The sequence below is a fragment of the Anser anser genome (assembly GCF_964211835.1).
Source record: "Anser anser genome assembly, chromosome: 1".
NCBI classification, from domain to species: domain Eukaryota; kingdom Metazoa; phylum Chordata; class Aves; order Anseriformes; family Anatidae; genus Anser; species Anser anser.
In genome coordinates, this window is record NC_139720.1 from 126,317,264 (window position 1) to 126,334,753 (window position 17,490).

Consider the following 17,490-nt stretch of genomic DNA (forward strand, 5'->3'; position numbering starts at 1 on the left):
GTGTTGAGAATGTTTGAAAGCAATCCATTTTATTTGCGGAAGATATTGAGAGATAGGATTAAATCTGATAGAGGATTTGTGGATTAGGCAACATTTGGGAGTGGTGGTTTTTTTTGTTTGTTTTTTAATTTGTTTTAGAGGTGTAATTCAGAATGTTGCACAGAAAGAGTGAAGCCTCTTTGAAGAGAGTCACATGGTAACTGAGCGCTTCTTGGAGTTACATAAATGAAAATGTTCAAATCAGATATGTTTTGGAATCATCTCCAGACCAGTTTCAGGAACTTGAATTAGCTTAGATACGAGGTAGAGTCCTGGGAAGGTAAATTACAATCATTCTTTCAAAAAAACTGAGCAGAGAGAGCTCTTTTCAAATTGAGAGATGGCAGCGGGAAGGAGCACTTCATGACTAGGCATTGACAGAAAAGTTGTAACGCTCACCGGGGAAGTGGAAGTTCAAACCTACATCTGCAATTTACCAATAAAATGCGCAAGCAAAGGAATATTTGTTGATATGTTTTCCTCTTGTGTTGAAGGTGTGTGTTAACCTGTGGAGATGCACAGAGGGGGAACCATAAGGTAACCATGATGAAAAGTGGTTAGTGTGATCACATGCTCTGAAGGAAGGGGTTTGTGTTCCTTCCCTTTCTACCACGATTAAATGGCCCTCTGAGCAGAGCCTAGTGTTTGGGAATACCTGCTTGGGCTCTGTTGTGAGAATTCATCAGAAGTTAGTCTAGAGTAGGCACAGAATGGGTGTGTAGAATATTTTTCAAAACCAGGGCAATAGTGCGCTTTTAATTTTGGCACTTCATTGATTAAGCAGAAGATGAACGAGCTTTTAGGGAGAAGGGATAATGATTTTTAAACTAGGGGACTTGAGTTGTGCATAATCCCTGCTTAAATTTTGCATGCGAGTATTCCACTGAAAATGTTAGCCACTGCTGTTAATTTCTAAACTGCCTTCTGGATTTTGGATAACAGTGCTTTAGCTTAACCTTCCGTACACAAATGCAATTGCTGTCAAGAATACCCGAATGAAACTAAGTAAAATAATCTTTTAATGACACCTAGTCATTTAGATTTTCTGGATTGTTTCTCTCGGTCAGAATTTTAATATCTTTTAAATGTATTCATAGGTAAAAACATCAGAGTTTTATCGATACTCCCGGCAGCTGCGACATGAGGTTGACCAAGCCATGAATTACTTTCATAGCGTTCACCAACAGCCTTTGATGGAAATGAAATCGAACAAAATTCGTTCTGCCAAACCCCAGACTGCTGTATTTAGAGGAATGATAGGACACAGTATGGTAAACAGTAAAATTCTTCTCTTGCACAAACCAAGGGTCTGGTGGGAACTCGAGGGTCCTCAAGTACCTTTGCGACCAGACTGCCTTGCCATTGTGAATAACTTTGTGTTCCTATTAGGTGGGGAAGAACTGGGGCCAGACGGTGAGTTTCATGCTTCATCCAAAGTGTTTAGATATGACCCAAGACAGAACACTTGGTTACGAATGGCAGACATGTCTGTCCCACGGTCTGAGTTTGCTGTTGGAGTTATTGGGAGGTATGTGTACGCAGTGGCTGGGAGAACCAGGGACGAAACGTTTTACTCAACCGAACGGTATGATATTACTGAAGATAAATGGGAGTTTGTGGATCCCTATCCAGTCAATAAGTACGGACATGAAGGGACTGTGCTTGGTAACAAGCTGTATATCACTGGTGGAATTACATCATCTTCAACCTCTAAGCAAGTGTGTGTATTTGATCCCAGTAAAGAAGGGACAGTAGAGCAGCGAACAAGGAGAACTCAAGTGGTCACTAATTGTTGGGAGAACAAGTGCAAAATGAATTACGCGAGATGCTTTCACAAAATGATTTCTTATAATGGTAAGCTGTATGTCTTTGGTGGTGTCTGCGTGATTCTAAGGGCCTCCTTTGAATCTCAAGGGTGTCCGTCTACAGAGGTTTACGACCCAGATACTGATCAGTGGACTATACTGGCTTCTATGCCGATTGGTAGGAGTGGTCATGGTGTAGCTGTTCTGGACAAACAGATAATGGTTCTTGGAGGCCTTTGTTACAATGGTCATTACAGTGATTCGATTCTCACCTTTGATCCAGAGGAAAACAAATGGAAAGAAGATGAATACCCGAGGATGCCATGTAAGCTGGATGGCTTGCAAGTCTGCAGCTTGCACTTTCCTGAATATGTTTTGGAGCATGTTAGACGTTGCAGCTAAAAACGAATGAACAACCCAGTGAAATTTGAAAAGCTGAACTCCTTTGTCAGAAAACAAACCAGTTGAATTCCTTCAGAGACATTAGCTTGTCTGTATGAAGAACTGCTAAATGCTTCAGAGAAACGGGATGTACAGGGAGAGTACTTACCAAGTTTATTAGAAAAGTGAATAGTTGGTCTGATATTGTAAAAGCTTTGTTTTTTTTAACAAACATAATTGTAAGTAGGAGAAAGAAAAATATATTTTTGGGTGTGTTTACTTTTTTTGATAGCATTTCATGTCCATAATACATTATTTTTTTCTTCTATGGCCATGATACCACACTGCATCTGAAATCAATTGAATTTAACAAAATATTTGTGGACGGAAGAGAAAAAAGACTTTATTCTCATTTTTTATTGAGCATCAAAGTAAAACTCATTAGCTATACTAGGCTACAACCAGGTTTAAAAGAAGAAAACTAAACCATTTTTGTGTTTTATGTTGTCTTTGGATGCTTTTCCCATTAATTGCAAAGTATTCTCAAATCTGCTAGGTGTTTCTGTTTTCCCTTAAATACTTTCAAGAATAATCCTGACCCCTTTGCATGGCTTTTTTCCTGGTTTTGTATAGTAGTACCAGTGAGTCTGCCAAAACGCAATTTACACATTTTCTACAAAATTGAAAATGGAACTTTTTTTATTCAAAACACTACTTCTGTGCTGCTTTCTATTGTCTGCATTGTGTTTGTTGGTGAGTAAGGTATTTACACACACATGCATACACTGTAAAAAAAAAAAAAATCTTTTCACGTGCAGCTATAATATATTTTAACTAGTGCACAGAGTCAGCCATATCTGTTGAATTTAACGTATAGTATTTTCAATTCGTGAACTACATAATTCAGAGTTCTTAAGTAACTGGAGGCCTCATCTGTTCTCTTCAAATTCTCATTAGCGTATACTATTGAGTCAGTAACTTCAAAATCTTTACATTGATTCTACGCAATGAACTGTTAATAATTTGTTATTTTATAAATTATTTTTTAAAAGTAAACATATCTTACCTGAGTTTCTTTTATGTTTGAATGTGCTGCCCAGTCATCATTTTTATGGAAATGGAAAATGTAAGTAAGCAAATGCTCATCAGCACGGCTTTGACCCACAGTTATTTTTGGAACTGGATGTACTATAGTTTATTCTCAGCAGTGACTTCACTTGTACTCATATTGGAGTGGTATAATCTTTTATTATTAATAATTTTTTAATTATCAGCTGCTGTGAACTACTGTGTTTTAAAAATGTGGAGCCTTGGTGGTTGGATGGTTGGTACCATTTATGTTTCTTTTACAAAAAACAACAAAACAACCTTCAGACCTATAGCTACTGACCTCAGAGTGCCTGAACTGAGTGAGATGTGTGGTCTAAGCGGGCTTTTAAAAACTCCATTGTGTTAACTTGCAGATATTCTAACACTGCATTGGTAAGAATTATCTGCCAAGGCATAAATAATAATGAGTAATTTAATCCTCATTTTCTTTAATTATATGAAAGTAGTCACTTCTAGAATCCGAATGAGAAATGTGTGGAAGTCAGAGGCTTAGTTCAGACATGCAGGGGCAAAATGCTGAAACGTGCACCTGCATATTTTGTAAAATCTTATGCTACTGTGTTTTTCTTTAAGCAAGAGACTCTACTTCATATGCAGCAATGCAAGTCCACTTTATTCAGCATCTTCCAGTCAGAAATCACTGTAGAAAAGGAATGTACCGTACTCAGGGAGTTCAAAAGAATGCACTTACAGAGGGACCAAAATCGCACAAAATGTCCTGTGTTAAAAATAACACCTACTTGCCTAAACTAAATTTGAAATCATCAACAGAAGTTAAAACAATGTGTAAAACTCCTCATCCGTATATTTAGCTATACCATTGTAGCAATTATGTTGGTTTCAGGTGTGAGGATCTGGAGCTACGTGACAAGTCAGCAGGATCTTTTCCGTAACAATGATTTATTGATAGAGTATTTCCTTTCCATAAATTTTAACAGAAAGAGAGAATGTATGCCATCGTAGCTGTGGTGATAAGTTGTCTATGCCAGGAGTGACTGGACCAAATATTGATATTCAGCCTTCTGATGCAGACTGAGGTTTGCAGTTATATTTAATTCTTTACTGAGTAAGAAATATAATTTAATTAATAGTTTAACTTAAAGCCAACTTGGTTTACACTAAAACCTCAGTTTCACTGAGAGACGTCTGTGTACATCGCCCTGCGTGGGTGCAGAGATACCTGATTCCAGGAGGTGCTGGCTGTGTGCAAGTTCTGCTGTACCTATCTCATAGGATATTAGGGCACAAGAAAAAAATACTTTTCTTTTTTTTTACTGTTCATATTCTTTTTGCTACCAGCTCGTTTCTTAAGTGTATGGGGCAGCAAAAACCTAATCCTGCTCAAGTAAGCTTTAATGGGCATAATGGGCACGGAGTACTTTACCTGTCAGTCTGGGGAATGGATGTGGTTCTGGAAACCTGGTCTTCCATGTTTCAGGTGTAGTAAATGCACATGGCTAAGACTCGATTAAAAATAAGGATGGAGGTGTCCCAAATAAAGTTTTCAGCTCTACATTTAAGTACCTTCTTAGTTTTGTGGGCTAAGCAACTGCCAGTGAAGTCATTGGTGAGTATCGACACTGACATGAACAACCAGATCATTTTTAGGCGCTCTGCTTTGAAGCAGATACAGTCTTCAGATGCCCAGTTCTGGAAGACCATGTTCAGGACTGTAACAGTAATTATTCCATGAAGTTTCAACTTGCACTGTTGATTTCAGCTTCCCTGAAGTTGTGTCTTTGTTGAGAAGCTGGCTGTAATCTTTGAGCATTAGGAATGACTGGAATTTGCTTGGGTTTAGAACGTGTGGGGGTATGTGAGAATGTTATGTTAATTTTGTTAACATTTCTACCATGCTTTTATTGTTTCAAACACAAAATATAAAATTAGCTTACATTCTCTTTTTCCACTGCAGTGGGAACTTTGGAGCTGGTTGTTTTTGTTACTTCCTGTCTCAGAGAGATACTTTATTGAAAGTTTCTGTTTGTATTTTCTTTTAGTATTTAGCTCCAGATCATTTAGTGTTTAAATAAAAACGAAATTAGTTTGGCTAAAAAGAATTGCTTATTACTATCAAATTTTAAGTGTTATGAGTAGGTTAAGATAAGGAGGGTTTTAAGACCATCTAAATGCCTCCCTTTCATCAAGGGAAAGGTAAGTTACTATGTTTGATTTGTAAGTTTGGGAGGTTCTTCTATTTCCACCCCACCCTTAAAAGAATACCAGCAAATCTGATCTTACCTACATACTTAAAACTTAATGTATCACCTGCTTTTAAATAGCAAGTGTACTTGCCTTTAATTTAAAAGGTGGACATAGTGAGTTACAGTCTAGTTGATTCACATTTATACCAAAATGTATCAGCTTCTTGTCTCAATGTAGCACCTAGCTCCAGGAAGGAGGTTTGTTTCCAAATGAGCCAGAACGGACAAAACCTGTAGTGCTTCTGTAAGTTGGTTAAACACTGCCAGTTGCCATTCAGCATCCTGCTGTATCTGTTTCTATGGGACAGATAACTCTTTTCAAAGTACCACATGAGGAGGAAATAGCTCATTTTTTCCCCACAGAGTGTTGGCAGTAGTTTCATAGTGGGAGGTATGAGGTGGGGAAAAAATCCTTTAGAAATTCTTTCCTCATTGATTCAACCGGAGGAAGGCAGTACTTGATTTTACAAAGGGTCAATGCTATTTCAGAAAGCAGCGCTAGCACGAAGGGCCAGCAGCAGCGTATCAGGTACCTGACAACCTGCTTTTGTGTTTCCTTCTTTTGAAACATGTGGATGCCCTACTTTCTGCAGTATGACGGCAGTCCTGCTGTACCTAGTTCTAAGGGGTTGCGACTTTAATATTGTGCTGCTCTCTGAGGCTTGCAGCCATTTTTTCTTACGGACCTCCTGCCTTACAAACACAAGTGCTGCCTTTTTTCCTGCTGATAATACAATATTTGCATCAGGGATGAAGCACTGACACTCAGGAAGCAAAGGATAAAATTCAGCAGGCACAAATTATAGGAAGCTTAAAAAGAAAAACATTGCTTAACTCATTATGTCCATTCTTTTGCAAAATGAAGGCAAGCATTATGAGGAGATGCTAATGGCTCTTTAAACTTCAAGCTTAAGTCAGTTTTGTAAGTGGCAGTCTTTTTAGAAATAATCACATTTGTAGGGGTGCTTAGCCTTTTTAATGTATTTTTTCCGTACGAAACTAAAGTAGTGAATTGGGCCCCTCATTCTTTCAACACTTCAAATGTGTTCTTCGCATATGTGAACAGTCCAATGTAAAGAAAACAGAACTGTAAGGTACTTAAAACATAAAGACACAAATGTTATAAGCTGTGCTTAAGTATTTACAAGGTTGGGTCATCAAAGAAAACATCCGTGTTGTTCTTCATTTAATAGAAAAAACAACTGGTGAGGTTAACTTGAGTAAGCGTGGTCCATCACATGCGGCAGGGCTCACTGAAGGAACGTGGGAAAGACATAACTGAGAAGTACGTGTAACTCATTTAAAACAAAGCTTGCCAGTGTCCTGTAGCTAACTTGTTGAGGTTTTAATGTTTGTAAAACAATCTGAAGCTGCTTAAAATAAATACTAATGACTACTTTTGCATCTGTATTCTATTTTTGGAAGTTGATAAGCAACTTAGAATTTCCCTTTGTATGGATGAACTTCATAAAAGCATAGTCAGTGTGGCAGGTGGCAGAAAAACTGATGGTTTTTTTGTGTACAGCTTTCCTGGATTTCTCTCTGCTATTTTTTTCCCCACTTCCCAGATTTCAATTAATGTTTATATAGTCTTTTAAAATAACTCTCAACGATCAAATATCTTTGGATTAATGTTAAGTTGGTAGCTAGGGGAAAACCACTTCTATTTGCAGACAGTAGTTTTTATTTATGGCTCTGGTAGAAAGCATTGGTGTAAGTCCAGGAAATACAGTGTTACGTAGGACTGCAAGGCTATACTTAGGGGGCTTTTATTACCTCAGTGGAACCCACCTAACTTTCATGTCAGTTATGGGAACAGGTGGAGGGAAGAGTGAGCTATGTTTTTTATTTTAAATATTTTTCCCTATATATTGTTATTTTTTTAGATCTTTTAAAAATATATTATTATATGCTGAAGAATGCAATTCTGCTATAGTATCCCACTTGTTTCCAGTGTACAATATCAGATTGTTTGTATCGAAAGGAATGTATTTGATAAGTTAATAGGAAAAGTTATTTTCAGAGTCTGCCGCGTTTATGTCTAGCAATTGGAAATACTTTTCCTACATAAAATTATATATATATATGACCTCATGTACATTTGGATTAACTGTCTAATGACTACCCCAGGGCTGCTATAAACTCTGAATAATTTAAGAATTGCCTCTTTTAAACTGTTTAAAAAAAAAAGAAAAAAAAAAACTTTTTTCTTGTATCTTTTTGGCAGAAGGTAATTTTCCCTAGCTATGGATACAGTATGCTCAGACTTGCATATGCGCTGTGTTTGGTTTTTAAACTGAAAAAAAAAATGTATAAAATGTGTATAAAGAAAAGTGTAAATAAAATATTTTTAAGCTTTAAACGCTCTTGTGTATACTTTGTAATACTTAGTGTAGTGTACCTGGATTGCAGGACTTTACTAAATTTATATTTAAACAACAAAAATGGGAACCGAGGCCAGCCTTTGGTGTTCCTCAGAGGCTGGGAGAAGAGAAAGTCCAACCAAATCTGTCAAATACATGGAATCGGGGGCTCTGAGACAACGTGCATTTATTACACGCTTGGAGCCTGAAAGCTAAGTCATACCACTTTGAGTTTCCCATAATGAGGTATTAATTTCAGGATTGGTGTGTCAGATTAGGACAACATTTGATACCAAGAAGGGAGGTAATACAGGAAGGAGGTTGCTTTCTCAAGCAGGCTGATGTAAGCCTTCCTTGTCAGTCCCTTGACGCGTCTTTCCTTTTCTCTGCAAGCGTTCTTCAGCAACTCTCTTGCTGTCAAACTCCCTGGTTTAAAAGGCTATTACGAAAAATGTTTGAAAATAACCGTGATGGTCTCATCACAGTCCAAAAATAGTACTCTAATGTTATTTTGGTACACAGGATGACTTAAGACTTTTTGCACGAAGTGGCTTCTTTTCCTCCCTCTTCGGTGACCTGACTTCGTGCCACATTAAGCAGCACAATTTAACGGAGAACAGCGCAGATCCGCTGGCCCCAGGGAGCGGGCCACAAGAAAAGGGGCCTCTTTGAACTGCGGTGTGTCCCCCATTTTTGGTTCAGACCAAACGTAGTAGACAGATACAGTGGAACAGAAGATGACAGCAATCTTTGCATGTCACAAATTTGTTATTTACAATTATTTTTGTTCATCTTTTAGCTTCCTTTCTTTGTGAGCGAGGTCACATTTCTGGCAGTACCTTTCTACCACGATGCGACACTTGGCTGCCTTTAGCACCTGCTTAGTTGATTAGGAACCTCAAATAATGCTTCCATTGTTTCACTATGGAGACTCGGATTAACTGGCTCATAGTTGTTCCTATCAAATTCTTTACTTTTTGGAGTATGCGGCTTTATTTTTCAGTGGTAGTTCACTCATCTGTGTTCACTTGCTTTGTGTGATATTAAATTAACATTAGTTTGGCAAAGGTAGTTTTGTTAATTCCTTCTAGATTTTTGGTATGTTATCCACCCCCGTTGACTTGAAATTCTTAATTTTAACAGATGTTCCCTGTTAGTTATAGACTTTTTTTTTCTTATTCCATCAGCTTCATAATATTAAAACAAAAACTGTTGATTTGAGTGTTCCACAGATGCTGTATTTCTTTGGTACCTTTTGAGTTCATAATGTACTTGTTGATGTATTCCCTCCCTGCCCCCAGGGTATCAAGCCTTCGGCCTAGTAAGTCTTGTTGATGTTTCAGTGTCATCTTTTGATCATAGCACCACCTTGGCCAATGCAACTTTCTTGGCATGTGCAAAATTTTTGCTCGTTCAAGTGAGACGGTAAGGAAATATGTGTAAAGATGGTCCTAATTTATTTTCATTAACATTTTTTACGTCTACGTTTGCTGCTTTGGTTGAAAAGTTAGCTTTTGGCAATGCTTACAGGTAAAAATAAATCTCGTGGTGATCTCTGTTTAAATACCCAGTCTTCTGTCGATGACATTCATTCCAGCGATTAAGTGCCTCATGCTGAGCACCCAGCCTTCTAGATTAATGCTATGTATTACTTGAGAGAATAAGAAAAAACTCTGCCACGTATCTGGTATCCGTCAAATGTGTCTCACGGTGATGTCGCCCTTGGTAACAGTTCTGTAACGGATAAAAGTTCAATAAATTGTGCTGAATAAAATACTTGTTTTCTAAGGAGATAGATGGCTTTAGTGGTTAACCCTTTTGTTGCAGTATTTAGTTTTACCAGACAGATACGTCTTTGACCTAAACTGGCACCTTTCTTTCCCCCACCCATTTTCAGTATGTCCTCAGGCACAGCGCAGGCGTTGTTTCTTTTACTCTTTGTTGCCGTGTTGCTCATCTCACAAGCTTGAGTTAAACCGACCATAGAATTCTTTATTCTCTGTGACAATCTACTCTCTCCTGTGGTCAATCGTGTATGTTATGGGTGTGTTTACATGTTTTTGAGAACTACTGATGAGAATTTCACTTCACCATCCCTTCTTTGTCAAAAGAATTGCCTGATGCTAACTGAAAACAAGTATTTCACCCACGTGCTGCTTTTTTAACTTCCATAATCTCAAGGGAGGAGTTCCAAGGTGGTCAGTATATTCCCCTCGTGTTTACCTTCCCAGATTCCTGAAGTCATACAAAATCCACAGGATGGTATTTGTGGTGGTGACACTGCTAGCAATATAAGGGACGACCAAAACGCTCTCCCCTATTGGGGGGAAATTCAGTTCAATCCTAGAAAGCAAGAAATTGCTCTGCTACCTTCTTGTGCCTCTTGGAAAGCCTTCTTGGCTAATTTGTGCTTGGGGTGGAGTCCTAATCACTTGAGCCTTCCTCACCAGCTGTGGATGTTCTGTGGGATGTGCCTTGTGTAACAGCTCTTCTGGCTTCCTTTTCTGGCTCTTGCAGGTCATTCTCCTCACATTTCTTATCTAACACGGGTGGCAACTTAATACCAGGAATATATTTTAGCTTCCAGCAGTAATTTTTAATATGATAATAAAACCCCAAACATGAAAAAATTAAGTTTCAGAAGGCATTTTACAGTGCAAAACCTCCCCATCCCTGATCCTCAGTTCATTTATTGCAACCTGGAAGTGTTACTGTCATGTGATATTTTTCCTTCACTGTTTCTCCTGACAAATTATCCAAAACACTTGGATAATAAAAATATCCAAATTATTCTATGAAAAGAATCTTGTAGTCAAGAAAAAATAGGTAATGGTAATTAACCAAACTAAAGTTTTTATTTTAATGAAACTTCATGTCCTTAAAGATAGGAGCTGATCCAATTATTACCAAACGTATTAGAAATTTTTAGCTGAAAGAGCTGCATTTTGGCTCAGTACTGTTCTGTGAAACCAAGGTAAGTGAAATAACCTAAATAATGTAGCCAGAGGAATCTCCATACAAGCTTATTAACACTCAATCAACCAACTGCTCTTCATAGAAGTTCTGAATCTAAGCAAGTGTAATAATTGTTTGAGTTATATCCTAGGTTTGCAGTACAGAGTTGTTTTTTATTTCATATTTTAAAAATAATTACAATGAGTATATCAGTTCTTCTAAACTTAATAAGTGTAGGAAGCCGTGTTTTCATATTTGCAGTCTGTTCACAAAGCGGGAGAGAATGTGTTAAAGCGACTACATGGGTTAGCAATTTTCTAGTGCTTTAACTGCTGAAGACTTGTGCTGAGGATCAGCTGAGGATGCAAAGCATTGAGTGTCCTCAAGAGATAATGCCTGTGACCAGGCATACAATTTAGCTGCTTCGTATTCCTGTTCTGCTGCAACAGTAGACTGATCCTCAGGCTTTTCGGTTTGTGAAATTGCCTTTTCTTGATGTTCAGCAAAGTCATTCCTATTCGTAACGTTCAGTTTCGGTACCTGTGTAGTACCAAACATTGTTACAAAAATATAGGAATAAGAATCTGTTAAATCGCACTTGAGAAACATGACATTTTCCTCATCTATAAAACTGCTAAAGCATTGTTTTCTTAGCTGCACTGGGACCTTGTTGTACTACGCAAGACTGATGCAGCTGACAAGTTGAAGAGGTGGTTCCAAATGCTGTACTAGAGAAAAACAGTTAAAAGTGAAGCCTGTCCGTCTGTATACCACTACTCTATGCCTCTTTAGGTCCTACAAAAGAAACTATGATCTTAGCCTTGCTCCATAGGGTGTAGGGGCAAAAATGTAACTTGCTTCCCATCAGAAGTACTAGGTGATAACACGGTCAAGATATAAGGTTGCCAATGATTGCTCTGAAAGAAAAAGCTGCAGCAAACTATGCGGATGAAGGTTTCCTTTAATGCTTTTGAAAGACCCCTGAAACATGTCTTAGAGCTTCCTAAATGTGCTTCAGGATTAAATATGTGTGAAGCTGAGTATTGCTCTTCCTTGGAAAATGTTACGCTTTTGTGGAAAAGAGAAACAGAATGCTCCCAGAACGGAAACAGTAGTTGAAGGTAGCAGATGTGATCTTTTTTGATGAATGTAAGGCAAAGAAAGCAAAGGAAATGCGAAGGTACAAAACAAGCCTGAACAACCATGATTTGCCACAGTACTAAAGAGCAAGAAACTGTAGTGGGACTTCCTGGCTAATGACTTCTCTACAAAAATGCTGGATTATATCCTGAAAAATGTATTGTGCTTCCAGTTTTGCCTCATACCATTCATTCTTTTTCAAACACACCCTCTTATTTTTTGCTATTTTCTGTCAAGCTTGAGAACAACAACGTTTGACTGCGTGGACACCATAGTGGGCCAATAAGAGTGAAGTGAAGAGGTGACTAATGAATTATATGGAAATGAAGATCTAGAAAAGAAAACCTTTTAATAACCAAATACATTTTTTGTCCTCCCAAAAAGGGTGTTACTCCAGACTGAACAAATAAAACCAAGAAACTAAATTTTACCTTCTAGCAACAGAATAATACAGGGTTTTTGTTATGTTATTTTTCCTGTTATATCAAATAATGGTGGCAGCATCAGGGGAAAAGAAATACATGCTGTTCTTAATATGCTACTCAGCTCTGTCTCACCCCTCATTTACGCTGTACAACAAACCTCTAGAGAATGATCCTCTTCTCTTATGATCCCTAGGATCCTCCAAGGTTTCAAGCCCTACCCTAGGGGCTTAATAGGAAAGCAAATCAAAGTTTAAACCAAGAGTTAACTAACAGCGTAAGTATAGGCTTTACTATTTAATATATACAAACCTATTTCTCAAGGAACAGCTAACTTGTATCATGCAAGATGTAGCACAGCATATAGTAGTTTACCTTGCATTCTCCAGGAGCTGTTTTTGTGTATGAGTTGGTAAGTCCCATGGACTTCATGTAACTCCTCCTGTCCTAGAAGTGTGAGTGGATACTGTTAGAATATATCTAGATACCAATAACAATGTATTTATAGGCAAATAAAGTAAAGATATCCCATTTTCTTGTTAAGAAATGAAGCATTACTGTGAGAATAACATACTGATGAAGTTAAAAGATGTGATGTAGTAAATAACCTAGAGACTGGCAACAGTTGCAACATCTGTTACATTTTAGCCTCAGTTAATGTGCAAAATGTATCCAGATCTACTGAAATATGAGATGTAGTTAAATTTTGAAAAGAAGTTGGCCTTTGTTGTGATGGGTGCCAAAAAATACCAAAAAAAAAAAAAGTTTGTTAATTTATATGTTCTCACTGCTGTTAGTAGTGTTACAACTGTGTACTTGAAGATGATTGTTACACCACACTCTTAGCTGACATCTCTGTTGGTAGCATCAAGAACTTGTTAACAGAACAATTATTCATCACTGCTGGAAGGGTGTAATACAAAAACGTGGAACTAGAGCTACTGATTGCTGCAGTAAGAAGACAAGGATCTGAATTACAGAAGGAACATCGGGGTGTTTAACCATAGCAATATCAAAAGTGAAATTATATTCAGTTGTATTACTTTTTTTTTAGCATACATTTCTTTCTTTTGCCTGGCATCTCTAAGGATTTAGAAACCACTGAGTATATTTTGGATGCTGTCAGTATGTGACAAAGTTGATGACACAGCACATACTAAAATGCAGTAGTGCCTTTCATGCAGTTAAAGGTAGGTCAGTAGGAAAGCAAGAAGAAATCTGCAATGGTATCTCTATCCTTCAATTTACTTATGCAGTGTATTATTTCAGACCTTTCAGCTTCCAAAAGAGCAACTCTGACAAGCATTAAGTTCAAAATACTTTAAGAACTATTCATGTTTAAGAATGAAAAGCAAAAGCACAAGGTAAGTTTCACTTCAGATAAAACAGTACAATTATTAATAATAATAATTAATAATAATAAACGTATTTAACACGTGTTTTTTGCTGTTGTTGTTTTTTCAAAATAAGGAACAAATAAAACAGAATTAAATAGGATGCTTGTGAATACACAAATTACCCTTCCTTCAGAAAGGAACTTGGAAAAGGTCCATCATCAGACACCCCTATAAAAGGCAGTTCAATTAGCTGTTTAACAAATATGTGCTAAAAGTGACAGGAACATGAGAAAAGTGTTGTGTGCTTTGGAGGCCTACCTAGTAAAGCTGTATACCTGATGTGTCACATCCGACTGTGCTTTGTGCAGAATATCTAGAAAGCCCACCAAAATATACAATCACTTTCAGTTCAGTTTATTGGAGCCCTTGTGGTTATATATTTTCTATTAACTACATAGTTTCACAGTAACTTGAAAGGAAAAGAGACCTGCCAAACAGCATTCCTTTAACTTAAAGCACACAAAAAAAAAGCAGTGAGAGGCAGAAAAGCAGCTTATTTTATAAAGATTTTAAAAATAAGCTTTAAACAGGCTGGCAAAACAGTAGTGGCAAGTCCTGGCATTAGTGAAAAATGAGTGAAGAATATAATTTCATTTTAGTGAAGAAAAAGTGCATGAAAAAAAATATTAAATACATACAAGATTTATCATGAAGGAGGACTGCAAAATAAGCCAGCCTTTCATGTATATAATGTTTTCCAATGATCAGTGTCAGTTGGTAATGACACTGATATTTAATGGAAAGATGTTACGACCTCATATTTTAACAGGAATGTGCAGCAAATCCATTTTTTTTCTACTGTAACTATAAATGTGTGGCAAATAGCTGTCATGTTGCTAGAGAAAGGATTGTTCTTATTTTACTGACAAAAAAAATTGAACTGTAAATAAGCAATCTGATACAACATTATGAAAAATCAGACCCTAATAGCTAAGGCAAAGGGTTAGCATCTTAAATTTTATTTCTGCCTGGACTGAAATAATTTATGAATTGTGACAACGTTTTCAAAATTCTTTGAGCTGCAGCTTTCTAAAGGAAATATTTATTTCACAAGTATTTAGAAAAGCTAATTACCAATGAAAGGGAAGAATACTCCTTGCAAATTAAAACTCAAGCTTGGTATAGGTTCTTACCTAACATTAGAAGCAGCCAGGAGTTGATCATTCCAAAGGTCTTTATTCTGTGGCCTCAGCAGCAGAAATTTCAGCTCCTTTTTAAGTTTGTCTTACAGTGTTTTGGAACTGGCACAATCCATTATGTCATATATTATCACTGTCCTAGAGAAATTTTGCAGTGACAACCTTTTTCAGCAGTTATTTGGGCCACCATAGTATGCAGGGATCTCATCCAGATTACTGTAAAAGAATAATACATCTACATGAAAACTAATACATTTCCATTGGTCTTTATAAAGTTTTTCCCATTTTTAATCAATCATATTAATCACTTAAAAGATGAACTTTCACAAAACAAAAAAAATGAACTCAGGATAAAATTGGAGCCAATAAAATTGTCTGCATTAGAAAATTTTATAAAACAATTATCTATTCTTCAAATATTTATATCTGCATTATCAATAATTGCTGTGTAGTTACTGCATATACACAGATCGCAAAAATGTGTATTTGTAACACACGCACCACTGATGAATAAAACACATCAAGAAATGTGCTTGCTTTGCAACCTACCCTGTCACTCTCCACACTCACAAAGCTGCCATAAAACACTGGAGAAACATTTTTCCACAAATGTTTGCTACACCCTGACTGCTTATTTTCTACAGATTTAACTGACGGCACAAAGTACAATTCAGTGGTGAAAGAGGCCCATTCTTTAACCAAAGGTCACTTGTATACATACATTTTAGATACAACTCTTCATTGCTAAAGAGAGAATGTTTGTAATCAAACCTGTAATAAAATATCTGAAAACATTTCCTTCATGAATGTAATCTTTCACTGTAGCAATATGCGTTTCATCTGTTATCATATGTTTTGATACCAAATCTCATCTTGTACCATTTGTTCGAAATATTTCCGATATCCCATTAACTTGCAAGCATCAGCTGCCACCTGTAAAATATAGCAGAAAAATACAATAAAGCTTTAAAAAGAAAAGGCAGGCACAAACTGCAGTCTTCTTACTTTACTTCAGATTGCTTCCGACAATAGTTCAATCTATCAATCTAACAAATAAGAAGGACCATCTGCTATTTTTGTAAACATCTCATTGAGAAGCATTGCCCCGTTCTATAATATGATGGCTAAACTTCCCCATTAGTCTGGAAAATATTTATTTCTGCTACACCTGGTTTCAACAAGTCTGCGAAGAGACTACAATAAACAAATGGAGGAATTTTCTTTAAGATGGAACTATGAAAATTGTCATCACAAAGAAAATCTAAGATTACAACAGAGTACTTCATCTATCTTTCCACAATGAATTTCCTGATGAAATTCATTTGATTTGATTTGATTTGATTAATTTGATTTTGATTTGACTTCCTGATGAAATTCATTTCCTTGCTGCCATGTTCTTTGTGTGCTTTAACTTTTTTAGGTAAAAAGTCTTTTTGATGTATTTTTTCCAGAACTAATAGGACACTAGTTTTTGTATTCTAAAAGCAATATTAACTATTTTAAATTACTGTAATTTTTGGACTTGACAAAACTCGTGAAGAGAGGATCAACGTTATTTTCTTGGTGTTCTTATCTGTGCGTCTAAATTAGGAGCGCAGGCTTCTCTTCCAGTCCCAGGAGAAAGGCCCAGAGGAGAGAGCACGTTTCAAAGCAGAAAAACGGTGCTCTTAACACCCTCTGCTGGAGTCTGCCTTGAACCCACACCTGGGCAGCAAAGGTTCCTGTTGGGTTGCAGGAATCAGGCGCTCTGAATCGCCCCTTGAAGGCAAGTTGTGACAGAACGGCATCACGGCAGAACTGCGACGGCCGCTGTACGAGGAGCCTGCCTCTTCCAGGCGTAACAGTTACCCTGAGCGAAGAGTGCAGAGAAATGATTTAAAATGTCTTTCCGTGTTAACCTTAAATAGAGTTTTTCATCGCCACTGAAAATTAAGATTATTCAGTAAAAGCAAGTCACTCGTTTGCATTCGAAATGTTTTACTGCTGTATGAGCAAAATAAAACCAGAGGATAAATATCTAACCAATTGTTAAAAATAACGAGCACCAAGATGCTGGTAACTGATCAGAAAATGATGACACACGAAAAAGAGCTAAATAACCTCATTTGTTTGTTCATTTTCCGCTAGTGTATTTGCTGCCTTGGTCTTGAGTGGTGCAAAAAAAAAATCAGTGAAAGGTGGAAACTCACGATCAGCAAATCTGAAGAAACAACGTGTTTTATTACCTGATGATAGATTTCCCATTACTCAGATCAGAACGTGGGATTGTTTTGGCTTGTCTTAACTGAAGGGAGTTTATTGCTCGTTAGTTCTGATACTTTCCTGCGGCTGAGTAAGAAGCCAGACGGACTATCACAGAGAGGAGACCCTCCCTCCCTCCCTCCCTCCCTCCCTCCCTCCCTCGTAGCAGACGTGAGCTTCCTCCACATTAGCGTGCCCAGATGAACCGGCGATCCCCCGCCCCGGGCTGGAGGAGCCAAGGCACGCTCAGGGGCAGGAGGGGGGCAGCTTTATCCCACTGCCCCATTTCCCGGC

The 17,490-nt window shown here is 37.4% G+C and overlaps 1 protein-coding gene and 1 long non-coding RNA gene across 20 annotated transcripts in view; one reads left to right on the top strand and one right to left on the bottom strand.

Moving 5' to 3' along the window:
• Positions 1 to 7,901, top strand: part of KLHL15 (kelch like family member 15) — a 27,697-nt gene extending 19,796 nt beyond the window's left edge. For all 13 annotated transcript variants that reach the window (XM_083835922.1, XM_083835916.1, XM_083835927.1 and 10 more), the window contains one exon: positions 1,137 to 7,901. In XM_083835922.1, the coding sequence (XP_083692048.1) occupies positions 1,137 to 2,246 (1,110 nt within the window). In that variant the 3' untranslated portion in view covers positions 2,247 to 7,901. The remainder of the gene's footprint in view (positions 1 to 1,136) is intronic.
• On the bottom strand, positions 3,931 to 17,383 carry LOC310899569. Of its 7 annotated transcripts, none has more exons than XR_014584388.1 (6): positions 16,660 to 17,383; positions 15,727 to 15,888; positions 14,950 to 15,171; positions 12,795 to 12,866; positions 10,126 to 11,397; positions 3,931 to 9,636 (listed from the first exon to the last, which is right to left on the bottom strand). It is a non-coding gene; the product is annotated as an uncharacterized lncRNA (long non-coding RNA). The 7 variants fall into 7 exon arrangements; XR_014584389.1 differs by lacking the exon at positions 3,931 to 9,636 and having other exon boundaries at positions 10,477 to 11,397; positions 16,660 to 16,804; positions 17,181 to 17,383; XR_014584390.1 differs by lacking the exon at positions 3,931 to 9,636 and having other exon boundaries at positions 10,477 to 11,397; positions 16,660 to 16,804; positions 17,145 to 17,383.
• Between the last annotated feature and the right edge of the window lie 107 nt (positions 17,384 to 17,490).